Source organism: Octodon degus, unplaced genomic scaffold (assembly GCF_000260255.1).
Source record: "Octodon degus isolate 3935 unplaced genomic scaffold, OctDeg1.0 scaffold00058, whole genome shotgun sequence".
NCBI classification, from domain to species: Eukaryota; Metazoa; Chordata; class Mammalia; order Rodentia; family Octodontidae; genus Octodon; species Octodon degus.
The window spans coordinates 113,021-135,755 of NW_004524634.1; the positions used below are offsets into that span (position 1 = coordinate 113,021).

The window sequence follows — 22,735 nt, forward strand, 5'->3', positions numbered from 1 at the left end:
TTTTTTTTTTTTTTTTTTTTTTTTTTTTTGCAGCGATGGTAGATGGGCAGGGTGCAGGCCAGCAAGGCTCTCAGGAGAGTGGGAGAGCAGGGTAGGCTCACCAAGGCTGCTACTGTGTGGATTCAATGTGGTTTCTTCCTCATTAAGAAGAGGGGAGCAAGCCACAGTTCAAGAAGTAACTGATAATGCATGCAGGCTGAAGTCATGCAAGGCTCTTTCAATAGTGGATTGGCACAGGGTAGTGCTCAAAAAGGCTCCAGCAGGTCTGTGTGGTAGTCACAACTCCCTAGTGGTCTTCAGGGTAGGGAGAGATGGCTGGAATCAGCAAACTCCAGAGGGTAGGCTAGAGGGGCAACAGCTAGCCGACCAGGTCTCTCTGGTTGGCTTCAGGGTGAGCAAGGGCAGCTGGAGTCAGCAAACTCCAGCAGGAAGGCTGGAAAGGCAGGGGCTTCTTGCCTTGTTTTTTTATTTTTTTTAAAAAAGAATTGTTTTGTTTAGTCTTAGACTTTAATTTTCATTTTATTTTTAAAATTAGTTTTTTAAGTTTTACAAAATATTATTCTAGACTTTTTTTTTTGCTGGAGTTAAAGTGATAGATTAACTTTGAAAAAATAAGACATCCTTATGTATGAAGCCTTTGATTGTATGGCCTTCATATACTATGTTGCTTTGTCCAAGTAGGAAATACTTATTTTGTCTAGATATGGGATAGAGAAAAATTCTCACAGAGAAAGAATATATTCAAACCAGTGAGAATTCTTGCAAATACTGTATCTATAAAATGGAATATTTTGCCCAGATTCTTCTTTTGTGTTTAATAGTTTAAAACAAGGAAAACATCAATACTTAACTCTTTAAGCTTGTGGCTAAAATTACAAATGAATTCATTAAAAAAAAAGGCAGAAACCAGTAGAAAATGTTTACAGCACAAAATGTCAGATTAGAAGAAGCAAACTCAAATCTCAATACTTTTGAGAATGGCAAACAGAAATTCCAAGCTCAACTGAAATAGACTCATGAACTAAAGAGAACAGGCATCAGACCTACTGGAGGGTGAGTTTGAATAGCAGAAGTTAGGCTGGATTCTACACAACAGACCTAGAGCAAGCACTATAGGACATATTTAAAGTTGAATGAAAGTGAAAGGATATAGTATCTTGAAACAGCAATCAGACTCTTTTTAGGCAGTAAAAAAGCTTTTTTTCCAATATACATTGCTGTAGTTCCATACATTCTAAGGAACGCTTTCCTCTCAGGAAGAGAATTTTCCTTAATACAGTGAAAAGCACAATAGGTTTTTTTCTTTGTTTATTAGTATCACTAGTCAAATTATATTCCCTTAAATGTTTAACTCTTCCTAAAATGAACTCAATTAATTAACTATTCTTCTTTTGGACCCCTGCTGGATTAGTTTTGCTAACATTTAATTGAAGAATTTCACACCTACATTTTAAATGAAATTGGACTGGAGGGGATGGTTTAATCTTTGTTTTATCTGTGCTAATTTCGAGTCTATCTGATCCCCAGTGTTTTTCTCATTTTGTTTGTCAGAGTATAGGTGTGTGCAATTGGGTTGGTGGTGGAGAAGGTAGAGCACTTGGCTTCAGGGGAGACCTCTAATAAGATTTTTTTAAACCTTAGTGGAAAATCTAAACAGATTTTCAAAAATTTCTAGCCTTCAGTTGATGAGCCTGGTTGATGGATAGGTCAAATGTAAAATAAAAAAATGTGAAGGGAAATAATATAAGTGAAGTCAAATAAACTCCTAAATTAAGCAACATTTGTTTTGTTTTGTTTTAAGATCTGGAAGTGTTCTGCACCATTGGAATGAGATCTATTACTTTGTGGAACAGCTGGCTCATAAATTCATCAGGTAAGAAAAGTTTCTCTGTAGTTCTCCACCATGGCTATGACCAGTGTGTGTTTGCTGTTCTACTAACTTCTAACCACTTTGAAGATGCTTTTTCATAAAGGTGGACTCTTAAGTCTTGGATGAGGTACTGGTTACTTTGTTTTGATCTATGCCATATATTAAAACAACTTTGGATTAGTATTTTCAGGAAAAGCCAGGCTTAATTGTAAAATGAATAATATGTTCTAGTAAAAGAATCATGAAAACTCTTTCCCGAGCAGTTCATCAAACAGGGACAACTGGCACCTTCTAGTGGACTTCTAGTGTGTAGGGTATAGATTGACTGACTCATCTCAAATTTTGCCCTCAACTTCCTCAGTTTTAGTATTGAAAAATCTCATGTACTGGGAACACTCCTTAGTCCTGAGAAAATTGTGATGGTTGCTATTAGGTATCATATCAAATATAGTCCTCTGAGTATCCTCAACTCCCCTTTCCCAAGCACATGCAAACATATTCACTGTACAGAAATCCTGCAGGTTCCACTCTGCAGTAGGTAAGGACACAAACTAGTAAAGGAAAGGAGGTCACATCACTCTCCCTGAGTACAACTTCCAATGTACTCAGGGAGATAACACAATTTTCATGGATATGCCTGATGCAAGTGGTCAAGGTCTTTGATAAAATTGGCCTGAGCACTGTAAATAGCAACACAGCCCTACTTTATTCTACATGTCATTCATAGAGCCTTTCAATTGGCATGAGTAGCTGTATGGTGAGATTCTTCATCTCAGAGTGCAGGTTATCTTCTGAACCCAGGGTAATCACAGATATCTTCCTCCTAAATTCATTCATTGATCAACATGTGCCTATTGAAAGTGGAACAAGGAACTATATAAACCCAGATGTTTGGGGATAACAGATGCCAAGAGGAAAGAAGAAAGAAAAAAATACATAGGGGAAAGAAAAAACAAGAATGTTGGTTATAGTAAACCATAGTTAAAGGGAAACACTGACACTTAGACTTGAAAGGAACGGCTTCCAGATCTATCCAAGGAGGCATCCATAGACCTCACATTGAACAACTTTGATGAGGAATTGCTTCCTTTTCAACAAACAGTCCAGCAGCTGGACAATTTCAGTTTCAACAAAGTCTTTTCGTCAAAATGTCCTTTCCTGCACTTATCTATTGGTCCTTTGGAGTGACATGAAACACATCTGCCTCCAGATACTTGACAGTCTCTGCTCTATCTCCATTTGCTATTCTTGTCTTTGGTCTCTCTGAAGCTGGAAAAGCCACTGGGAAAGACTTTGAAGTCACACAAATATGGGTTTGAATCTAAGCTCCACTGTGTAACCTTAGTATTTTCTTGCCTTAGATGAACACTAAATTTCCCTGTGAGAATTACAAAAAGAACACAAAGCAAACCAAGTAGACCAGCACCTGGCTCTGAGTGGGGTACACAATATCATCTTCCTAGCTCTTCAGCAAGTGCCAGACTCTTCATTATCTTAGAATCAAAACAAGACAGGGTCAGATGATGGAGATACTTAAACCAATCTCCTTGATGAAGAAACTGAGAAACAGTTTAGTCCAGACCACAGGGTACTTTCTTTTGGCTGTCTCCTCTGAACTCCTTGGCTACAGAGCCCTCCAAGCATGGCTCCAAGATTTTACTGTCATGCATGGCCCACTTACCGATAAACTAAAGGCTACACTCATAAGTAAACTAGAGGCTATATTCATAAGCGAAATAAATCAGACCCACATGTGTAAATATTATACTGTCTCCCTAGTGTAAGAACTTGAAAGAATAAATAAAACCTGAAAGGTATAATAGATATAGTAAAATGGAAAGAAACTGAACTCAAGGATTAAACAATGAACATGAGAGAAAAGAAAAAAGACAGGAAAAAAGGAAGGGTGTAAAACATGCAAGTATATATACAGGATGGCTGAGATGATTGTACTAATAATTTCCATCAGTTTTTTTTAAAATAGCAGTTAATATTTAGAATTTTCACCTTGACTAACTCCGTATGCTAATATCTACCATCTGAACAACTACATCATGGACAGCAATGTGTAATACAAAATCCATGCTTGAATACCTCTCATCTTGGTCTCCTAAATGTGTACCATTTCTAATGTCTTATCAATTATTATAGTCTCTTTAAAATAATTTTTTAAAGACAAGGAAAAAATTAAGATTTCTTGAAAGTAAGCATTAATATTCAATTGTTTGTCCAACCTTGCATAACTGTCACCCATCACAGTTTTTCTTTTCTTTTGATCAGTTTCTTCCCTATTCACAGTATCTGCTTGTACATTTTGGATCTGGTGCAAAGTCTGTTTCAGGAGAATAATATTCATTTCACCAGGTAGCATTTGGGCTCCTACCACACACTAAACACCATGTTGTAGTTTCCAGAGAAGTAGACTATATTCTAGGAGCAATAGGAACCATTAAAGATTTAATAGCAGATAACCCATATATCTAATTTATATTTTAGGAACATAATTCAGGAAGCAGTGTGAAGAATGAATTGGAGCAGGGAATGATGCTGATACTTTCTAGCTCAACATTGAGATGACTGATGTCAAGGTCCCAAGCTAAACTATGGAAAAGTGACTCGGGTTTTGAGAAACATCTTAGGAAGAAGGAGCTGTAAGATTTGGAACCTGATCAAGCGTGGGAGGTTACTGCCTTGTGAAGCCACAGTTTATGTGGATGAATCTGTTGTTCATGCAGAGAAAGTCCCAAAGGATAGCACTGCCTTGCCAGCCTGGCTGTGAAGTGAGAACTTGTAGAGTGAGATACATGTTGGGTCCTCAACTAAGAAACATTCTGCCTCCGCGAGTGTGAAATTTACATTAACAGTGTTCCTGAGCACACCATATGAAAACAGTGCCAATTTATTCACTGAATAAACATAAAACTACCAAGCAAAATAGATACTCTGTAGTCAGTCAACTCTTCTCTCTTTATAGGATAGCATCCTTGGAAAGCCAAAGAGAAATTAAAAGGGAAGTCACTGTATGATGTTAATGACTAATGCCATCAAGCTGCCATATTGGAGACAGTCTCTTCCTTACAAAACCCTCTAGGCCACTGTGGACAAACTGCCAACTTTGTGTATCAGGATTCCCAATTTCATAGACACCTTGCAGACTAGCCCCCTTCTCAAGACACACTGCAGAAAAAGCCTAAGGCAGTAGTGGATTTTATCTTGCTTATTTCTAATCCATATTTATGGATCAACAGTGTCCAATCAGGGGCAGCCTCCAGAAAAGACACAGTAGGTCTGGTCCTTGGGTCACAGCTTAGGAATCCGCAGCTGGCTGACTGCCTACAACACTAGCCTTCTGGTTTGCAAGTCCTTGGTTCTGGTAATCATGCTACCCAGAGAAGAACAGCTAGGTGGCCCAGAAAAGAATGTCATGATGTAGCCTTTGTATCCACCCTAATAGAGCTTCTTTTCTTTTCCAGCCCGCAACTAAGGATGTCCTTTATTGTCTTCTCTACTAGAGGAACAACTTTAATGAAACTAACAGAAGACAGGTAAGGATACTCTGATACTCTCCATCCTTCTCATTAGAAAGTTGATCTCTTGCTGGGTCACCCTGAGATTTGTGCCCTAATAATTTGGCATGTGAATCTTATAGCTTTCTTGTAACAGAACTCTTGAACTGTGCACCTGGGCCCTTCTAGATTACTCTGGTGACTTTTGATAGAGTTTCTCAATGTTGGTGAAAATTTTTAAATAACTAGATCACATTAAGATAAATCTTATGTTTCATTGGTGACTCAGTCTGCTAAATAGGAGCAAGATATTACCAAACCAAATTCTTAGGGGACTGTACTTTCTTTAATTTGAATTGTTCGGCTTGTGGATTCAGTTTTCAGAGATACATTAAGTACACCATGACAGGTAAGAGTTTGAAATACTATCTGATATAATTACCATGGAAGGGATAGAAATGGAGGGCTTGTGATAGCACAAAAAAAAAGAAAATTTAACTCAAGCATGGGAAAAATGTTATTGATGTAAAAGGAGCAAATAGATATGCCTTAGGGGAAAAATACACTTTGAGGTTTTACCACAAGACTAGCAATAAGAGAAGCACATCATCTAGTTGTAGTTAGGAGGATACACTGGGAGAGGAGAAAACATTTTTCCTGCATTAATGCCACTGAACAGGTTTTTTAAAAGCAATATGGTCTACAGGGGGAAAACACTGAGAAGATGTGTGGGATTACTGACAGACGACATCATAGAGGGAGTGTGTGTTACAAGGAAAGATCATATGATGAGACCAGAGGCCAGAAAGATTCAGGGGTGAGACTCACTCTGTTAGTAACACAAGAGCCAACCTTGATCCTCAAGAGTTTCTGTACTATCTTTCAGGGGTAGCACCTTTCATGACCTAATTACCTCCCACTGGAGCCTGCTCCTTAACAGTGCCACAACTTCACGACATCGCCACCCTGAGGATCAAGTTTCCAAAATGTGAAGCTTTGGAGAACACACACAAACCACATCCAGACTGTAGCAGCAAATATAGGGAGGCCAGGATGACTTTATTCTATAACAATCTTCTTATAGGAATGAAAATAGAATTAACAGGGTAGTATAAGGTTTGCTGGCTCAAAACAATAAATCTTAAGCTAGTTTCTATTTTTTCCATACTTTTGTTTCCCATCTACAATAGAGAGTACTTTGTACCAAATAGAAGTTTTCAAATTCTGTTCTTCACTAAATGAACTCATATTCTAAAAAAAATGCATCCATATTATTGAGATGCATGAAAAATCACATTTAAAAATAGGGGTCTCTTACTCTATTTTAAAAGAAGAAGAAACTAGGACACCACTTTCCTAAGGACACCAAATAAAACTCAGACTAGACTTGGGCCCCTCATTCTTTTGAGTTTTCCATTGAATGGAGAATCTTAAGATCCAAGAAGCTTGTGTTTTTTTCCCTTAACATTGGCTAAGGATTTTGAGAAGCTCTGAGGAAGTGTCATCAGCCATCTGCAGGACTTAATCTTGCTCAGTCTTTATAATCCAGTCTTTATATATGGATGTCATTTATTCAGAGATGGAGAATGAAACAGAGAAAACCTGTTGATCCTGCCAGGAATCAAAGTACACAAGGCTGGTATAGGGAACCCTGAATGGGCATTAAATCAGTTGTAATTACTGTGTTTCCTCATCCCTCTTCTACTTGAATTACTGATAATTCTGGGGGCAGTAGGTAATAATTCTGCTGGCCATCTTTGCAGGGGGATGTGTACTTATCAGCTCAAAATCAAAATCAGATCTCACCTGTCTTCACATTCTGCTACAACCTGGGATACTCTCATGTTCTTCATACTGATTTTACTTTCTGCAAATACAAGAGTTCAGCCAGAAGATCAACCTTTTGTGTTGCTTGTAGAAGATTTGTGTCTTACTGCTCACAGCCTTTGGGAAGATAGGGAGGATAGACTAGTAATGGATTTCTAACCACTATCCGAAATACCTAGGCTTCCTAATCTATTTGGGTTTGTTATGCTTATTGAAAATACTTATCATGGGGATCTACTTGAATTTGGTGTTTTTGTCCCTTAACTGGACTACTGTTAGTTCCCCATGTGCAAGTGATGACAGAGGTTAAAATTTCTAAGGAGTTGTCATTTAATATAGGCCAAGTGAACATAAAACAACAGCCACAAACAACTTACTGTGAGTTTCATGTGGTGACAGCTGGTCCTAACCATATCCCCAACTTTATGATCCTATAGGAGAGCTGTGGGCTTTCAGTACCTTCTCAGGAGATTGGATTAAAAGAATCAGGCTTTTAGGTACCCTAAGTTAGCACTGATTTATGATTTACAGTGTTATAGTTGGGCCTAATAATCTGTATTTTTCTCTGTATCTCATTTGCTATTCAGAATATCCCTATAAGACAATAAATGATCCATTTTTACAGCTATCCAATATTTTGGGAAACTTACAGAGTTTAAAACAAAAACACTTGTTCAAAAGATATGAATTATATAGGCCAGCCAGATAGCTCTGGGCTACAGTGGACTAAAGTGCCTCCTTAGGCACAGCACAGTAGCCAGGGTTCCATCTCCAGCATGCCATGCCAGCCCCACCCCCGGGGCACGCTGAGGGCAATTGAGGCTGGGCGTGGTGATGCATGCCTGTAATCCCAAGACTTGGGAGGCTGAAAACAGGAGAATCACTACAAGTCTGACCTGTGTAGGTAGACCCTGTAGACCCTCTCCTAAATACATGAAAAAAGATATGAACTATGATTCATTTCATCAAGATGAAAATATTTTTCATAAATCAGAATAAATACAAAATACCAAAGTTGTATTTGCATTTAACTATTGGGCTCAAGTATGCGAAGGAAAAGTGGGAAATTTGAAGGAATAGAATGGTAAATATAGCATGTTAAGATGTAGTGAAGGAAGAACAATGGAAATAATGGTACAAAAGCTGGGGATTAGCTCAGCAGCCCAGTGCCTGCCTGGCAAACACAAGGTTCTCAGTTTGATTCCTAGTACCAAAAAGAGGAACAGGAAGAGGAAGTCTCATAACCATTGTTACTCTGATTTATGATGACACCTAAGTGATGATTTGAATCCTTGTTTTATATGAAATGTAGTGTTTTTCTCTGGTTTTAAGATTTCTTATTGTTGTTTCTCAGAAGTTTGGTTATGACAAGACTGGGCATGGTTTTAAGTTTATCCAATTTTGGCTTTGCTTTGCTTCTTGGATTGATAAACTTGTGGGGGGTTGTTGTTATTTGTTTCTTTTGTTTTGTTTTGTTTTTACCAGATTTGGGGAGATTACAGCCATTATTTTTTGAATATTTTTTCTGTGCCAGGTATTTCTCCTCTTTCTGATACTCCAACAATGTAAATGGTAGGCCTTTTATCTTATCTCAACCCATTGCTGAAGTTCTATTTATTTCTCTTTCAGTCTTTCTCCTTTTCTTTAAATTTCTGCTGATCTGTTTAAGCTCATTAACTTTTTCCTGTCATGCTCTTTCAGCTACTCAGCCTATGTACTTATTTTTTTATTACCAGTGTTTCATTTTTAAATTCTAAAATTTCCACTTGGTTCACTTCCCAGAGAAGTGTTTATTTCTCTGGGCTTGGGAGTTATCTCAGTGGTCTAAGCACCTGCCTGTCAAGCCTGGCAAGCATAAGGACCCGGGTTGGTACCACATGCTGTTGCAGACCCCAGAACCCAGAGCACACTGAGTCAGCCACCAAAACCAGGCATGGTGGTACACACCTTTAATCCTAGCCCTGGGGAGGCTGAGACAGGAGGACCACTATGAGTTTGAGCTGTATAGCAAGATCCTGAACCAAATAAATAAATAAATAAATAAATAACTTTTTAAAAAAATTAAATAAAAATAAAGTTTTTGTTTCTCTACTAAAATTTTCTCTTTATATTTATTTCAAGTGTGTTTTCATTGACTTTATGCAGTATAGTTTTGGTTGCTTTAAAGTCTTGTCCTGTAATCCCAACATCTCTGGATTGGCATCTTAATTGTTTTCTTTTGAGAATTCTTTTCTGGATACTTGCATGTTGAATGATTTCAGAGTATAACCTGAAATGTTTGAATTTTATATTTTAGTTGGGGATCTTGTTCAAACCCTCTGAGAAAATATTGACTTCTTTTTCTTTGTTTGCTTAAACAAGGTATCACCTGGCTTGGACTCAGACCACAAGGTCTATCTCTTCTGTGGGTGGTGGTTTCAATGTCAGCTCAGTTTTCAAAAACTTTGCTAAACTCTTTCGGATTTGTGCTGAGTCCAAAGTTGCCCAAGGAAGTGCTGAGACTTACACAGCTTCATAAATAGAACGAAGGGTTTCTCCTCTAGCTCTCTCCTCTCTAAATACCCCCATATCTAACCAGTGGGAGCCCTCTTTCCAAGTCCTGTAGTAAGAACGATAGGGTTTCTGTTGGCATCATGATCACTCACACTGTTGCCCCACAGTTCTCCAGGGAGGCCACCCTGAGGCAAAGGCAGAGAGAGAGAGAGAGAGAGAGAGAGAGAGAGAGAGAGAGAGAGAGATCTACAAATGGAAATTTCCTTTTAGGTGATATCTTAGCTTCTGCCAAGTGATTAAGACCCTCTCTCAGGTTAAGACCCTGAGAGAAAAAGGAGAGGGAAAATGTAGAATTCACCCTTGACTGTGTGGATCATTTCTCCAAATTTAACAGTCCTCCCCTAATCCATCCGCTTTGTTTACTTTTAAAAATCTTCTTGTGGTTGCTTTTTTTTTATTTTAACCAAAGTTTTTTTTTTTCTTTGCTGTGATCAGCTGGAGACATAGACAGTAGCAAGCATACTTTCTTGACTGTGTTGCTCGAGTTTTACCAATAATGATGCTGAGGTTCAGAGAGTTTATATAACTTACTGAAATCGACTAGTGAAAAACAGAACTGGTGTTGTGATTTCTGCCTTCCCAAGTTGCTCCAGCTCATGAACTCTTCATTGGATCATGATGCTCTTCCACGATTTCTTAGCTGCATTAATTTAAACAATTAACAAATCCTAATACTTTGTAAGTCATTTCATTAGCATGACAGAGGGTATAATGTAAACTTAAGTACTATCAGAATAAAATAATTTAGTGCTAATTTCTACCAGCTGTGATTTAAAAACATGGTCTGTGTTTAAATTTTTGAATTTATTTAAAAAAGTAAAGCCATATTAATATGCTGAGCTGTAAAAGTTGCTCAAGTCAACAACTTCTGACATTGCCAGTCCTATGGCTAACCCACTATTATTATGGATTACTGGACTATAGTGGGTTATTTTGCTGAATTCACGTACCTACAGTATTTAAATGGCAATAGAATACCCATCTCTTACAAAACTAAACACAAAAAAGGGGATATAAATGAAGGACTATTTTGTATCTGTATATACAAAATAGTTAGGATAGATATACAGCTACTTTCTCTTTATTCAATGAAAAGAAAGATTTGTACTAACAGTGTTTGGACAGGATATCATACCTGCATCTTGTACTATGAATAACTACTATGAAAACAACAATATGCAATGTATTAATTATTGTAACTGACCTACTAACCTGTTTTGAAACTGTCTCATTGCTATTTGTTTCTCAATAAAATTAATAATAAAAAAAATATATTACCATTATTTTCCCTCAAAATATTCCTCTTTACTTAAGGACATATATCCCATCATTTTTCAGTTGCACTGTTGTGGCTGCCTCAGTGCCCTAAACAGATGCCAATGATTATGTTTAGTGGTTCTTTTGAATTTCAGGAAGAATCAGAAGTCACGGGGTGCTTGATCTGGTAAAAAAGGTGGATGAGGACATATTCACACTTGTGATGGTTTTACAAGCCCGCCTTTCCATTGGATGGCTCTTGACAGCAGCATTCAACATATATTTTTAATCATACTTGTCAGGGCACTCACAAAACAGGACTTTCAGAACTATTTCAGAGAACATTGAGAGCCATAGGATAAGTGTGTTCAAAGCAAGAGAAAGTATTTTTGAGAGGATTAATTGCCACGCACCTTTTACTGAAATAAATTTGATGTGTAAACATTTGTGGTATCTTTTGGTTGCTTTCACACATGATTCCCTGAAAACTTAAAGGTAGTCTTGTTCCTAGCACTAACAAATATTTCAAATGTTTCACTGTTTGGAAATGAGATCATGTCAAGCAAGTCCAACTACTCAGTAAAATCACGAATACACCTTCAGGCCAACAGACTAAGCACCCGCTTGGGCAAGCACAGAGACTGGGAGTCAATTCCCGGCATCGCATGCTATGCTGGCTCCACCCCCCAGGTGCGCTGAGCAGACCACCAAGACCGGGCATCGTGGTGCACACCCGCAATCTCAGCACTGGGGAGGCTGAAACCAGGAGGATCACTAGGAGTCCAAGTTGCGCAGTGAGACCCTGTACCAAATACATAAAAAAAAAGAATACATCTTCAATTTAATCAGGTGCTTTTCTGACATCTATTTTTCTTTTACCCATTATAACTGTAAAATTGACTTTACAAGTTTGGAGCATGTTTATATTTCTGGTTATACTTATTAGGGTAGACCCCTGTAGATCTCAATTCTGTGTTCTATATATTTCTCAGAAATTTAGTGACCCTATTCATAATCATGATTGGATATGTAGCATCCTTTTTATGACTATCTTTATTCATAATTTTTAATTTAAATCACTATGTTTTCTAGAGTTCATTTATAATATAAAGCATGTGGGCAACATTCAACTTTTTTTTTCAAAATTTTATTGATAAACAGATAGCAATGAGACAGTTTCAAATCAAATCGGAAGTACAGTTTCAACAAATAATACACTGCATATATTCTTCTTAGTGGTTAATTGCTGTACAAGATGCCGACTTGAGATACTATTTACAAACACCATTAGAACAAATCATTCTATTCATTAAGAGAATGTAACTATATATCTATCCTAACCACTTTGAATACACAGATACAAAATGGACATTCATCGGTATACCCCATTTTTTCTAAGTTCCGTTATTGAATATTATAGGTGTGTAAACTCAGCAAAATATTCTAAAAGAGTCCAGTAGCCCATAATAGCATTGGATCTACTGTTTAACTGGCAATGTCAGAAATTATTGACCTGAGTCCCCCACAGCTCAACATAACAGCATGGCTTTACTTCCTATACTTCGTCTTCATACTTTTCTACTGGATGGTTAAGACCAAGGTAAAGCAGGACCTATGCAACAAGAGTTGTAGCTTTTTGGTCTGAGGTCAGTGAAATCCCCTCAGGATTTATCCTGAGATCCTGTACCCCAGATTGTAGAACCTTTGTCAGTGTCAGCCTTGTGGATGAGTCACGGCCATTGCTTGGCCAATGTGCTCTCTGTGAAAGCCTGAGAGATTGTCTTCTCCCCATGTGACTCTCCCTAGGCACACTCTACGTCATCGATCACTTTCCTCTTTGGCCTCATAATCTTCTTGATCAGAAAATTTGGGACACTACCGAGGTACATGACCTTACAGTACAAGTTCTCATATGTCCTGAGTCTTAATTGACATTAGAAGGTTAGAGCCAAAATGTTGGCTTTTCTTGTAGCCCTCCTTTTTCTCTAATTTTGGTCTGCAAACTTAGGTTGTTAACCATCCAGAAGACAAGCTTATTGTTATTATCAAACGATTTAGGCTATCCAACATTCAACTTTTGCCCCAAATAGCCAGTTTTTCCACCCCCATTGTGGAATAACGCTTTACAAAGCACTTAAAAAGTTTTGATAGACTTGAGTCCATTACAGAGTTTTCTGTTTTGTTACTATTCAGTTCTGTTTTTCTGTCTGTGTCTTTACCCAGACCATACTGTTTTAATTAGTTTTAACATCTGGAGAACCAGTTCTTTTTCATTTCTAATATTGGGCAAAAACTTACTTGATCTGTAGTGGATTTTTCCAACCATGAACATTTTAAATAATTTTTTTATATTCTAAAATATCCTTGCAATTTGAATTTGAATATAGAAAGTAAGGATTAATCTCAGCAACAATGACATTGAATTTTTACTACATAGTACTATTTTGTAAAGACTATACCACTTTTCTTTTATGACTCTTAGTAACATTTTATTCTTAAACTAAATCTCATGTAGTGTTTAACTTTATTCTCAAGCAATTTAAAGTTTTCTCTTCCACTGTGAGTGATACAATTTTTCTGTTTTCTTACATGAATTGCTATTGATTACTAGAGCAAGCAACTCAGGTTTTAATCCATAGACATCTATTAAACAATAAAATGTTCTTTAAAAAATGTACATGTGAGTAGGTTTTCAATAGAAGGAACAAGTACATTGTATCTGAAGTAGGCTATGACTTCCCTACCCTAAAAGAAGTTTATGAAATGCTGCTTTGGGGTGAAGCTATTGGTTTTTGAGAGATACTTCTCATCCCACATGGTAAATGAGATATTTTATTGGTTTGAATACTTTTCTTAATTACCTAATGATTTATTTAATTTATTCCTCACTTCTGTTTAGTGTACTTTTAAAAATTCAATGACTCACTTTATTCTTTTGCTATGATTAATTTCTTCCATCTGCTTCTTACATACCATTTCTCCTGGCTTGTTGAGATGATAATTTATTCTTTATGTTTGTCTTTTCTTAGTAAAAAGAAGAGAGTTAAGATAGGTATAAATTCATTTAAGTGTGGTCAAGGTTCTTGAATATGCCTGTTCTCATTTGTTGTCATGTTTAAATCATTTTTAAGTTTATCCTTGATGAAGAATGATTTAGGAGGGTGTTTCATGATTTTTATGTGAGTTTTGTTTGCAATTTTTTTTTTCAATTTCTAGAGTTAATAGACTTTTTTCAGATTGTGGCTTAGATAATTTTAATTCTTTTACATCTGTTGGTAGAAGTATACCGTAGATTTTTTCAAAAAAATATACTTGTACAGGTTCTCACTCGGCAACCCAGACATAGTGGTCCTCCTGTTTTCAGCCTCCCCAGTGCTGGCATTACAGACATGTACCATCACGCCCGGTCTCAGTGGGAGGCTCAGTGTGCCCGGGGGCGAGGCCAGCGTGGACTGTGGTACCGGGGATCAAACCCTAGTCCCTGCGCTTGCCTAAGCATGCACTTAGTCCACTGAGCTATCTTGCTGGCCCTTGGGATAATATTTTAATTGAATTTGAAATTCTTATAGCTAGGCAATGTTTCTTTCCAGATTTTCTAAAGACAGTGACATAGTGTCAGCTTGCATGTATTAGAGAAATGAGAATCACCAACTTAGTATCTCCTTCTTCTGTTTGTAGCTTGGTTTCTCCTCTTAGATGCTTGGAGAACTTCTTTCTTCAACTTAGATATTTTTGAAAATGTTGATAGACTATATATAGATGTGAGTTTTTCACTAACTTTGTATTGTACTTAAGTCAGTCTATTAGATCACTTTAACTTCTTCAGTTTAAACATTTTCCTACTATTATTATTTTTTTTTTGGTGGAACCAGGGATTGAACTCAGGTCCTTGAGCTTGCCAAGCAAGTGCTTATTCCACTGAGCTATCTCCCCAGCCCCCTACTATTATTTTTATTACTACAGTTTTATATGTTCAGTAGGTTTTAATTTGTATCTTTTATATTCTCTTTATATTCTAGATATAATCTTTAATTTCTTTATTATTTATCTTTAAGTTTAGGGGATATATTTCAATCAAGTCTTATAAATAACCAGTTCAAGTTGATTTTTTTTTCTTGTCTTTAAAACGCTCAACTTGCTTTTTACTACTTCCATTGCTTTTTATAGTAACAATTTTTATTTCATTCAAGCAGCTTTGCCAGCTTTCAATGGAGTTCTTAGCTTCCTGGATATCTGTTTGAGTCTTTTTCATGCATTCTAATTGTGCTGAGCAATTCTTTCTCAATTGCTTTCCTTTCTTTTTGGACCTGAGAGATTATGTTTGATCTTAGTTCTTCTATAGCTTGATGGACTTGTTTTTTGTTTTTTGTTTTTTTACTTTAGTTGCTATCATTTCAGAGATTTCAGGTGTGTGCTTTCCAAGTTCTTGTCTGTCATTATCTCCTGGATTTGTTCTGAGTGAGTTAGAGCATCAAGATTGCCTTCTGCTCCTGAATTTTGCACTTTTGACTCACTCAGACAGAGTCCCTCAGGCTGCCCAGAGTTCACCAAAGTTCTTAAATGGCTCCAGGAAAGTTCCACACCTGCATGCACTGGGCCGAGAGATCACAGCTCTCCTGCATGCCACAGGCCACTCAGAGTTCTTCTAAGTTCTTATAAAAGTTTGGACCGGCACCAGCAGAAGCTCCATGCCTGCACTCTGGGGACTAAAGAAAGTCAGAGCTTACCAGAGTCCCACAAGGTGCCCAGGGACCGCCAAAGTTCTTAAATGGCCACATATTTTATTTCTATAGTAGTATTTCTACTCCTAAATCTTTTTGTATGATTTCATTATGTTATTTTAGAGATGAACTTTCTTCCTGATAAACATAAATTAGAATTTGTTATATGTATCTCTCTGTTTCTCATATGAGTTTATTTCAATAAGGAAGTTTTCTCAGATTTCTAAAATTGGTCCTTTGCTTCCTATTTGCTGAGACTTTTCATTGGTATAGTGATTTAATAAAAAAATCAACTAACTAGGTTTTTTAGTACTAGGGTTTGAGGTGAGTTCTTTTTCTTGTTGGAAATGTTAAGATCTCAAGTGAAAGAAAATAGGTACAGGGTCTGGAAGGTGCGGCCTTAGCTTGATACTAGAGTGCTTGCTTAGCATGCAGAAGATTCTGTGTTTGAGCCCCAGCACCATTAAAGGAGACAAGAGAAGAAGAGAAGACAGAAAAAAACTGGGGAAACTTGAAGGTAGTATAAACTCTTATTACAGACCCAGCAGTCCTTCCAAAGTAAGGAGGAAGCAGAAGGCAATGGAAGATGGTCAGGGCTCATGGTGGAGTCACTGTGTTAACAATTCCTTCCCCCATAGCGGGGCAGGGTGGTACATGCCTGCAATCCCAAAACTTGGGAGCCTGAGGCAGGCATATCCACAAGTTCAAGGTCAGCCTAAACTGCATAGCAAGACCCTGTCTCAAATAACAAGATAAAACAAAAACAACATCAATAAAAACCAACACACAAAAAGAATTCCTTCCCCCATCTACACAGGCTTTATTCTCCTCATGACCTGGAATCCTAGGAAGAGTGTGTGCTTCCCTTGCTCTGGTCTGAGCAGCTCTGTTTTGTGCAGGAACTTTAAGTTTCTCTGTTGAATATGACATTCTTGCCTATTTTCCAGCAGAGAAAAAGTAGTTTCTCTATTATACTAGTCTAATTTTATCTACCAAAATTTGGAAAGGGAAGTGAAAGTTGAAATGGGTGGACCAAAATCTCTGTTACTAACTGGAAATTTTACCTTTCTTCTGCACTTTTCAAGATTAAAAAACAAACCATAACAAAATAACTGTGGGTCAAAGAATTATTATACTTTATCCAACCCACTGACCTCATTTTACTTCTGAGGATAATGCTTTCCAGAAAGATTAAATTATTTGTTCAAATTTGTTCATGCTACTCAGAGTCAAAAGGTTTTTTTCTAAATTCGCAGAATTAAGAAGTTTAAATCTAGTGATGTTTTTCCATTATCATATGCAACATTCTACTGTATACATGCTGCTGTCTGTTGCTTCTTATCTGTGAACTATTTAAACAGAAGCTAGCACTATATATAGCATATGTACATGTATATACATGTGTGTGTATATCCATGCATAACCTTTTATCAAGGGAGTATTATGTGCCAATACCTTCCTGATCTATACAAGGGAAAATAATAGCATTCACCCGATAAGGCTGTTATGAGTATTGCATTATTTATTACATGTATTATTATCAATAGAGATACAGAGGCAGACAAAGCTCAACTCCACTCTGGTGTACAAGTGAAGGAGCCTGGATGCATACCTAAGAAGCATGGTCCCTAAATCCATGTTTTAATTATTACATTAGTGGATTCACCACAATTTTATTATTATGCAGAGCAGTAAATTTATTTAAAGAAAAAAACGCAATCTACCACCTACAAGCTGTTTGATTCTTCAAGAAAAGAGGTTACTAAAAGAGGTTACCCCTTCCAAACCTTTCATCTCCATGGCCTTGCAAGCTGGAGCTTGGAAGCATTCCTCACAAAGAGGTAAAGAGGTAGCACCCGCGCTCCACAGATGGGTTAAGAAGTTCTGCATCTTCCGTATTGCTTAAGGAGCTGGAGTGAGAGCCAAGAATGCTTGGCTCAGAGTGCCGAGTGGAAACCAAGAGACCACATTTCTCTATCCTCCTCAGTCATCTTTCAGTTTGGTTGAGAGTGTGGTTTTGCCATTAGTGTCACAGGGGAAAATGACATATTCTGGACACATCATTTGATTCCTGGAGCAGAATGATTATAGGCTGCCATTACCAAGAGACGTAGTTCTAAAAGCCTTTTCTAAATTTAAAAACAGGGGAGAAAGAAGAATGTTCAGATATTTAGTGCTTGAAAGGACATGTATTCATTCCATTTTGTGGTACTGTTCATTTAGTTGTGAGAATACTTGATAGCAAAATTGAAAGAAATGTTGAAGGAGTAGGACATTTATGTGTTCTCTTGTCCTATTGATTGAAATGTAACAAACAGCACGTGGACTCAATCCACAAATTTTCCTGTCTCTGTGCTTCCATTTTTGTTATCCACAACATAATGTAGCCATATCCCTGCCCATGGAACTGCTAGAAAAAAATTATAGTGCAATTATATAATAAGCATTCAGTAAGTATTTGTTACTACTGTAGTGGTGGTTGTTAGTTTGGATAAATAGCTAGCAAGTCAACCAAAGTTCTTCCATACAAATCCTACCTCAAATCATCCCAGCATATACCACAGTTAATTGTGAAAGTGACTCTACAGCTCTCGTTGGCCAATGTTCTTCAGCAAAGTTTTTAGTTTTCTCACTCTATCACTGTACAGAGGAGTCATAGATAGACTATCATGAGGTCAGGTAAAAAGTTATTGTTTTATTTATCTAGTGGCTCTAGCAAGATGAAATCACAGTCATGGTAACAAGAGCCCACTTCAGCAGATTTGTGAACACACCAATTTGTGTAGGTAGTTGTAGCCTACTATTTCTCAAACTCTGCCCCTGGATTGCCTTGGTTAGTAATAAAAATTAAATGTGAATTTCTGGTGCCCTAGGTCATCTTTTGATGTAGCTCAGTGAAGACGAGAAGTTTTTTTTATTTTTTTATCCATATATTGTATAATACTCATTCAATTCCATAATATGCAATGTTTGATTTTGTGTAAATGTCACATTGAGTGCTTTCTCAAATGCAGGAGTATAACTGATGCTTCAGAAAAGAATGCAATATGCCTCATGTGTGTTTGTATGCGGTTACATACCATGTTTGAGTACCATCAACACAACAGAGGCCATGTAGACTTTGTGGTAAGGCCCAGCCTGGGTTCCCATCTGGATTCTACCACCAAGCACATATTACTTCACTTCTATAACTTTGTTTTCTCATGTGGGCAATAAAGATGATAGTGACCACCATACAGTGTTGATATGAGGTATTTGTAAATTAATATATGGAAAGTGCCTAACAGAAAGCCAAATACACCATAGATATTCAAGAAGTGCTACTCATTTACTCTCTTACAATCTCTCTTGTGGAAAATACAAATACATAATGGATACAAATTAATAGAGCAACAATCAAAAACACTTCTTTTGCCTGGCTAAAGGCAGGCAAGGCAAATTTCAGAAGTGATCAACAGAAGCAATGAATTATTGGGTTCTCATAGCCAATGATAGTTCTGAAACTATAGAAATTGTCTGTGGTCCAACAAAGCAATCTCAGTATTGGTCAATATCAGGCAATGATGCTCATGTGTGTTCCATGACTCTTAATACCACCCTGATGGGTGATCTATTTAGCTCTGGACTCAGCACTACCTTGGATAGGCCGTGAGTACTTCACTACAATCTCCAGGTTCTTCACTTGTTCCTCACTTCAATGAGTTTTTTTTAAATTATTAAATATCTGAAGTATAACAAAAGTTTATAATGATAGTGAATACCATTAGACACCAGAAAGCTTGAGAAATAAAATGTTACAGGTAACACTTCCTCCTATGTGCACAGAATCTGTTTCTTCTCACCTTCTTTGGTGCCCATGGAAAGGCAGCTGTATTGCTCTGAGCTAAAAGGCCTTGATAGATCTCAGAGTCTCACACTTTCATTGCTCATTTGAGAAAACTGAAGTTCAAGGAGGCTAGCTTCCTTGGCTTAGAAATCATAGAACTGGAATTCAGTCACCGAAGTCTTCCACCAAAGTCCATGCTATTTTGAATGGATATTGGCACTGAAGCAATGGGAAGAATGAGTTTACTTTATGAAACAGTGTAGGAGGCAAAATGTGGAATTTGCTGAGTTCTGGAACATGCTTAAATTCTAGGGAAGAAAGTAAATCTTAAACAGAAATATGAGGAAAAATCTGGGCATGGTGGTCCACACCTGTAACCCCAGGTCTCTGTGAGGTGGAAAAAAGAGGATCAAGCCCAGCCTGGCTACTTTAGTAACTTAGCAAAGTTAAAATAAAGGTCTAGGGGATGTAGGTCAGTGTGGAGGCCCTGGATTCAGTCCCCAATGCCCAACCAAAAAAAAAAAATGATAAAGAAAGAAAAGAAAGATGTCAGAGGAAGAGCAACTCATGAAGTAGGAGACAGTAGAATGCAATGGAAATCAAAAAAGAAAATATGTTTAAATGATGAAAGAACCACCTGTGTCATGTTGCAAAAGGGTGAGTGAAAACCAGAGACGTGAACTGAGTCAGCAACATGGGGACGTTAACAAGAGAAGTGTTAGCAGTGTTATGGGGACAAAAGTCAGAGCAGAATAATTAAGGACTCTCAATTTTAAAATGAGAAAAAAATATTTTGCCTCTTTCTTCTTAAGGCAGCATCCAAGCCAGGAAAACCTAAAACAAAGGCACAGTGCCCATCATTAAGGAAACCAAGAAATGTATAGAATCAAAGAATCATTACACATGAAGAGAGGAGGAGGAGTGGCAAATGATGTAACAATAGGGAGAAAACACAAATACAGCCTAACTTCACTGAACATTAGAAGAAAGATCCCATCAGAAAAGAAAGGGGAAAAAGGAAGCACATTTTAAGAAGTGTATTATGGTGCCGGTGAGATAGCTCAGTGGACTAAGCACTTGCTTAAGTAAATACAGGAACTGGGGTTTGATCCCCAGCACTATGTGCCACTTTGGCCCCACCCTTGGGCATGCTGAGCCGGCCACCAAGTCCAGATGTGGTGGTGTACATCTGTAATCCCAGCATTGGGGAGGCTAAAAACAGAAGGAGCACTACAAATCTGAGCTGTGTAGTGAGGCCCTGTACCAAATACATTAATAAATAAATAATACAGATGTGTATTATGAAGAAAGAAGCAAATAAATAGGCCAATAACTAGAGGAAATTGTCAGGTCCAAGAGGACATTCTCCTTAGGATGAGAAGTATTAGAGCACACATATATACAAGTAATCAGCCCCTGGTATTTTTCTTCTTAACTGTAGTCACCGATATTTAGAAATAACCTGTATGGTTTATCTGCTTCTTGTTAAGAATATAGAGGGATGTGAAAAACCTTCATTTCCATAGTCAACCAGAAGAGCCAACAGAAAATAAAATTCATATGTTTCCATGAGGCTGGCAGAGATACAGGAAGCACTGATGAATGGAATTACAGGGAAACAAGCCTTTTATAGCTCATCAGAAATCTGCTAAAGCTTCCATGCCTGAGGTTGGATGCCTACTCTGGGTATGGGCAGTTGGAAGAGTTGGTCTGCTCTGGACAGACATTTGCAGGAATGAAGACAATTCAGTGAAACCTAGACAAAAATGTGTGTGTGAGGGCTGGGTTAAGATCTGAAATGAAAAAGGAAATTTCAGTCTCACAGTCCCCTTCCACATACATTCACATCTGCATTTGTTCCAAGAAAATAACAGTAAAATAGTGACTGAAAAGTGGAAATCACATAGTCATGTGGATTCCTGTACTGCTTGGATTCTAGAATCCCCCAGAGTGGAATGCAAAGGTCAGGCAAAAACATCTGAAGCTGCCCCTAATCCCCTCCTCACTCAAATACTGAAAAGATCACAAAAGCAGGGAAGAGCAGAAGGCCTGGAGTTAGGCTAATAACAGGGAGGATATTCTAATTAAAACTGTTGCCCATCCCAGGCACAGTCTAACTCAAGGAGGATCCTAAACGAGCAGCTTCGCACCCAGCTCACACGGAATGAAAGGCCTACACTCTGCCATGAGTAAGCACGTTACATCAGTATTATACCTACTCCCTTTTTTATACACAGTGTACAAAACACAACTAAAAGATTAGGAAATATGGGAAACACCAAGGAAATATGACTCATAATAAAGAAAAATACAGGAATAGAAGGAAAATACAGATTGCTTAATTTTGGAATTAGGCAGGGACTTTCAATCACTGATTATAAATATATAAATAATTTACAAGAGGGCCAGCCAAATAGCTCAGAAGATTAAAGCACCTGCAAGCAGACTCAAGGGCCAGGGGTTTTATCTCCAGGCCTGCCGTGCTAGCCCCACCCCCAGGGCACACAGACAGCAATTGAGACTGGGTGTGGTGGTATACCCCCCTAATCCCAGCTCTTGGGAGGCTGTAAACAGGTAGATCACTGAGTCCAATCTAGTAGTGAGACCCTGAACACCCTGCAGGCACTTCCCTAAAATATAAAAAAATCATAATAATTTACAAGAAAGGGTGAATACAGTGGTAATTATAAGGGGGAAGACAGTATAAAAAACTCAAAAATACCAAGCAAAAATTGTGAAAGTGAAAAATATAACATCTGAAATAAAAAGTTCATAAGGTGGATATGAAAATGAGATCGGATACCTCAGCAAAAAGATAAGGAATTTATAAACAAGTGAATAGAAATTATCCAAACTGAAAGAGAGGAAGGGAAAAGGTTGGAAGATGAGAGGACGAAATGAACAAGGCCCTGTGACTTGTGTGATAATATCAAGTAGTCTAATCAATATATGTGCAAGCAGAATACCAAACATACATGAAATTTCACACACAGACTCATGGAGACCTCTGAGAAGAGCAAATATAAAGAAAACATTGGGGCCAGGGAGATAGCTCAGTAAAGCACCTGACTGGTAAGTGCAGGGTTCTGAGTTCAATCTCTGGTACCACAAAAAGGAAAAAAAATAAAGGAAAGAGGGGGAGGGAGAGAGAGAGAGAGAGAGAGAGAGAGAGAGA

The 22,735-nt window shown here is 37.7% G+C and overlaps 1 protein-coding gene across 1 annotated transcript in view; it reads left to right on the top strand.

Moving 5' to 3' along the window:
* Positions 1 to 22,735, top strand: part of Antxr1 (anthrax toxin receptor 1) — a 236,553-nt gene that overhangs the window by 34,072 nt on the left and 179,746 nt on the right. The window contains exons 2-3 of the mRNA XM_004634035.3: positions 1,802 to 1,873; positions 5,344 to 5,415. Coding sequence (XP_004634092.1) covers positions 1,802 to 1,873; positions 5,344 to 5,415 — 144 coding nt within the window. The remainder of the gene's footprint in view (positions 1 to 1,801; positions 1,874 to 5,343; positions 5,416 to 22,735) is intronic.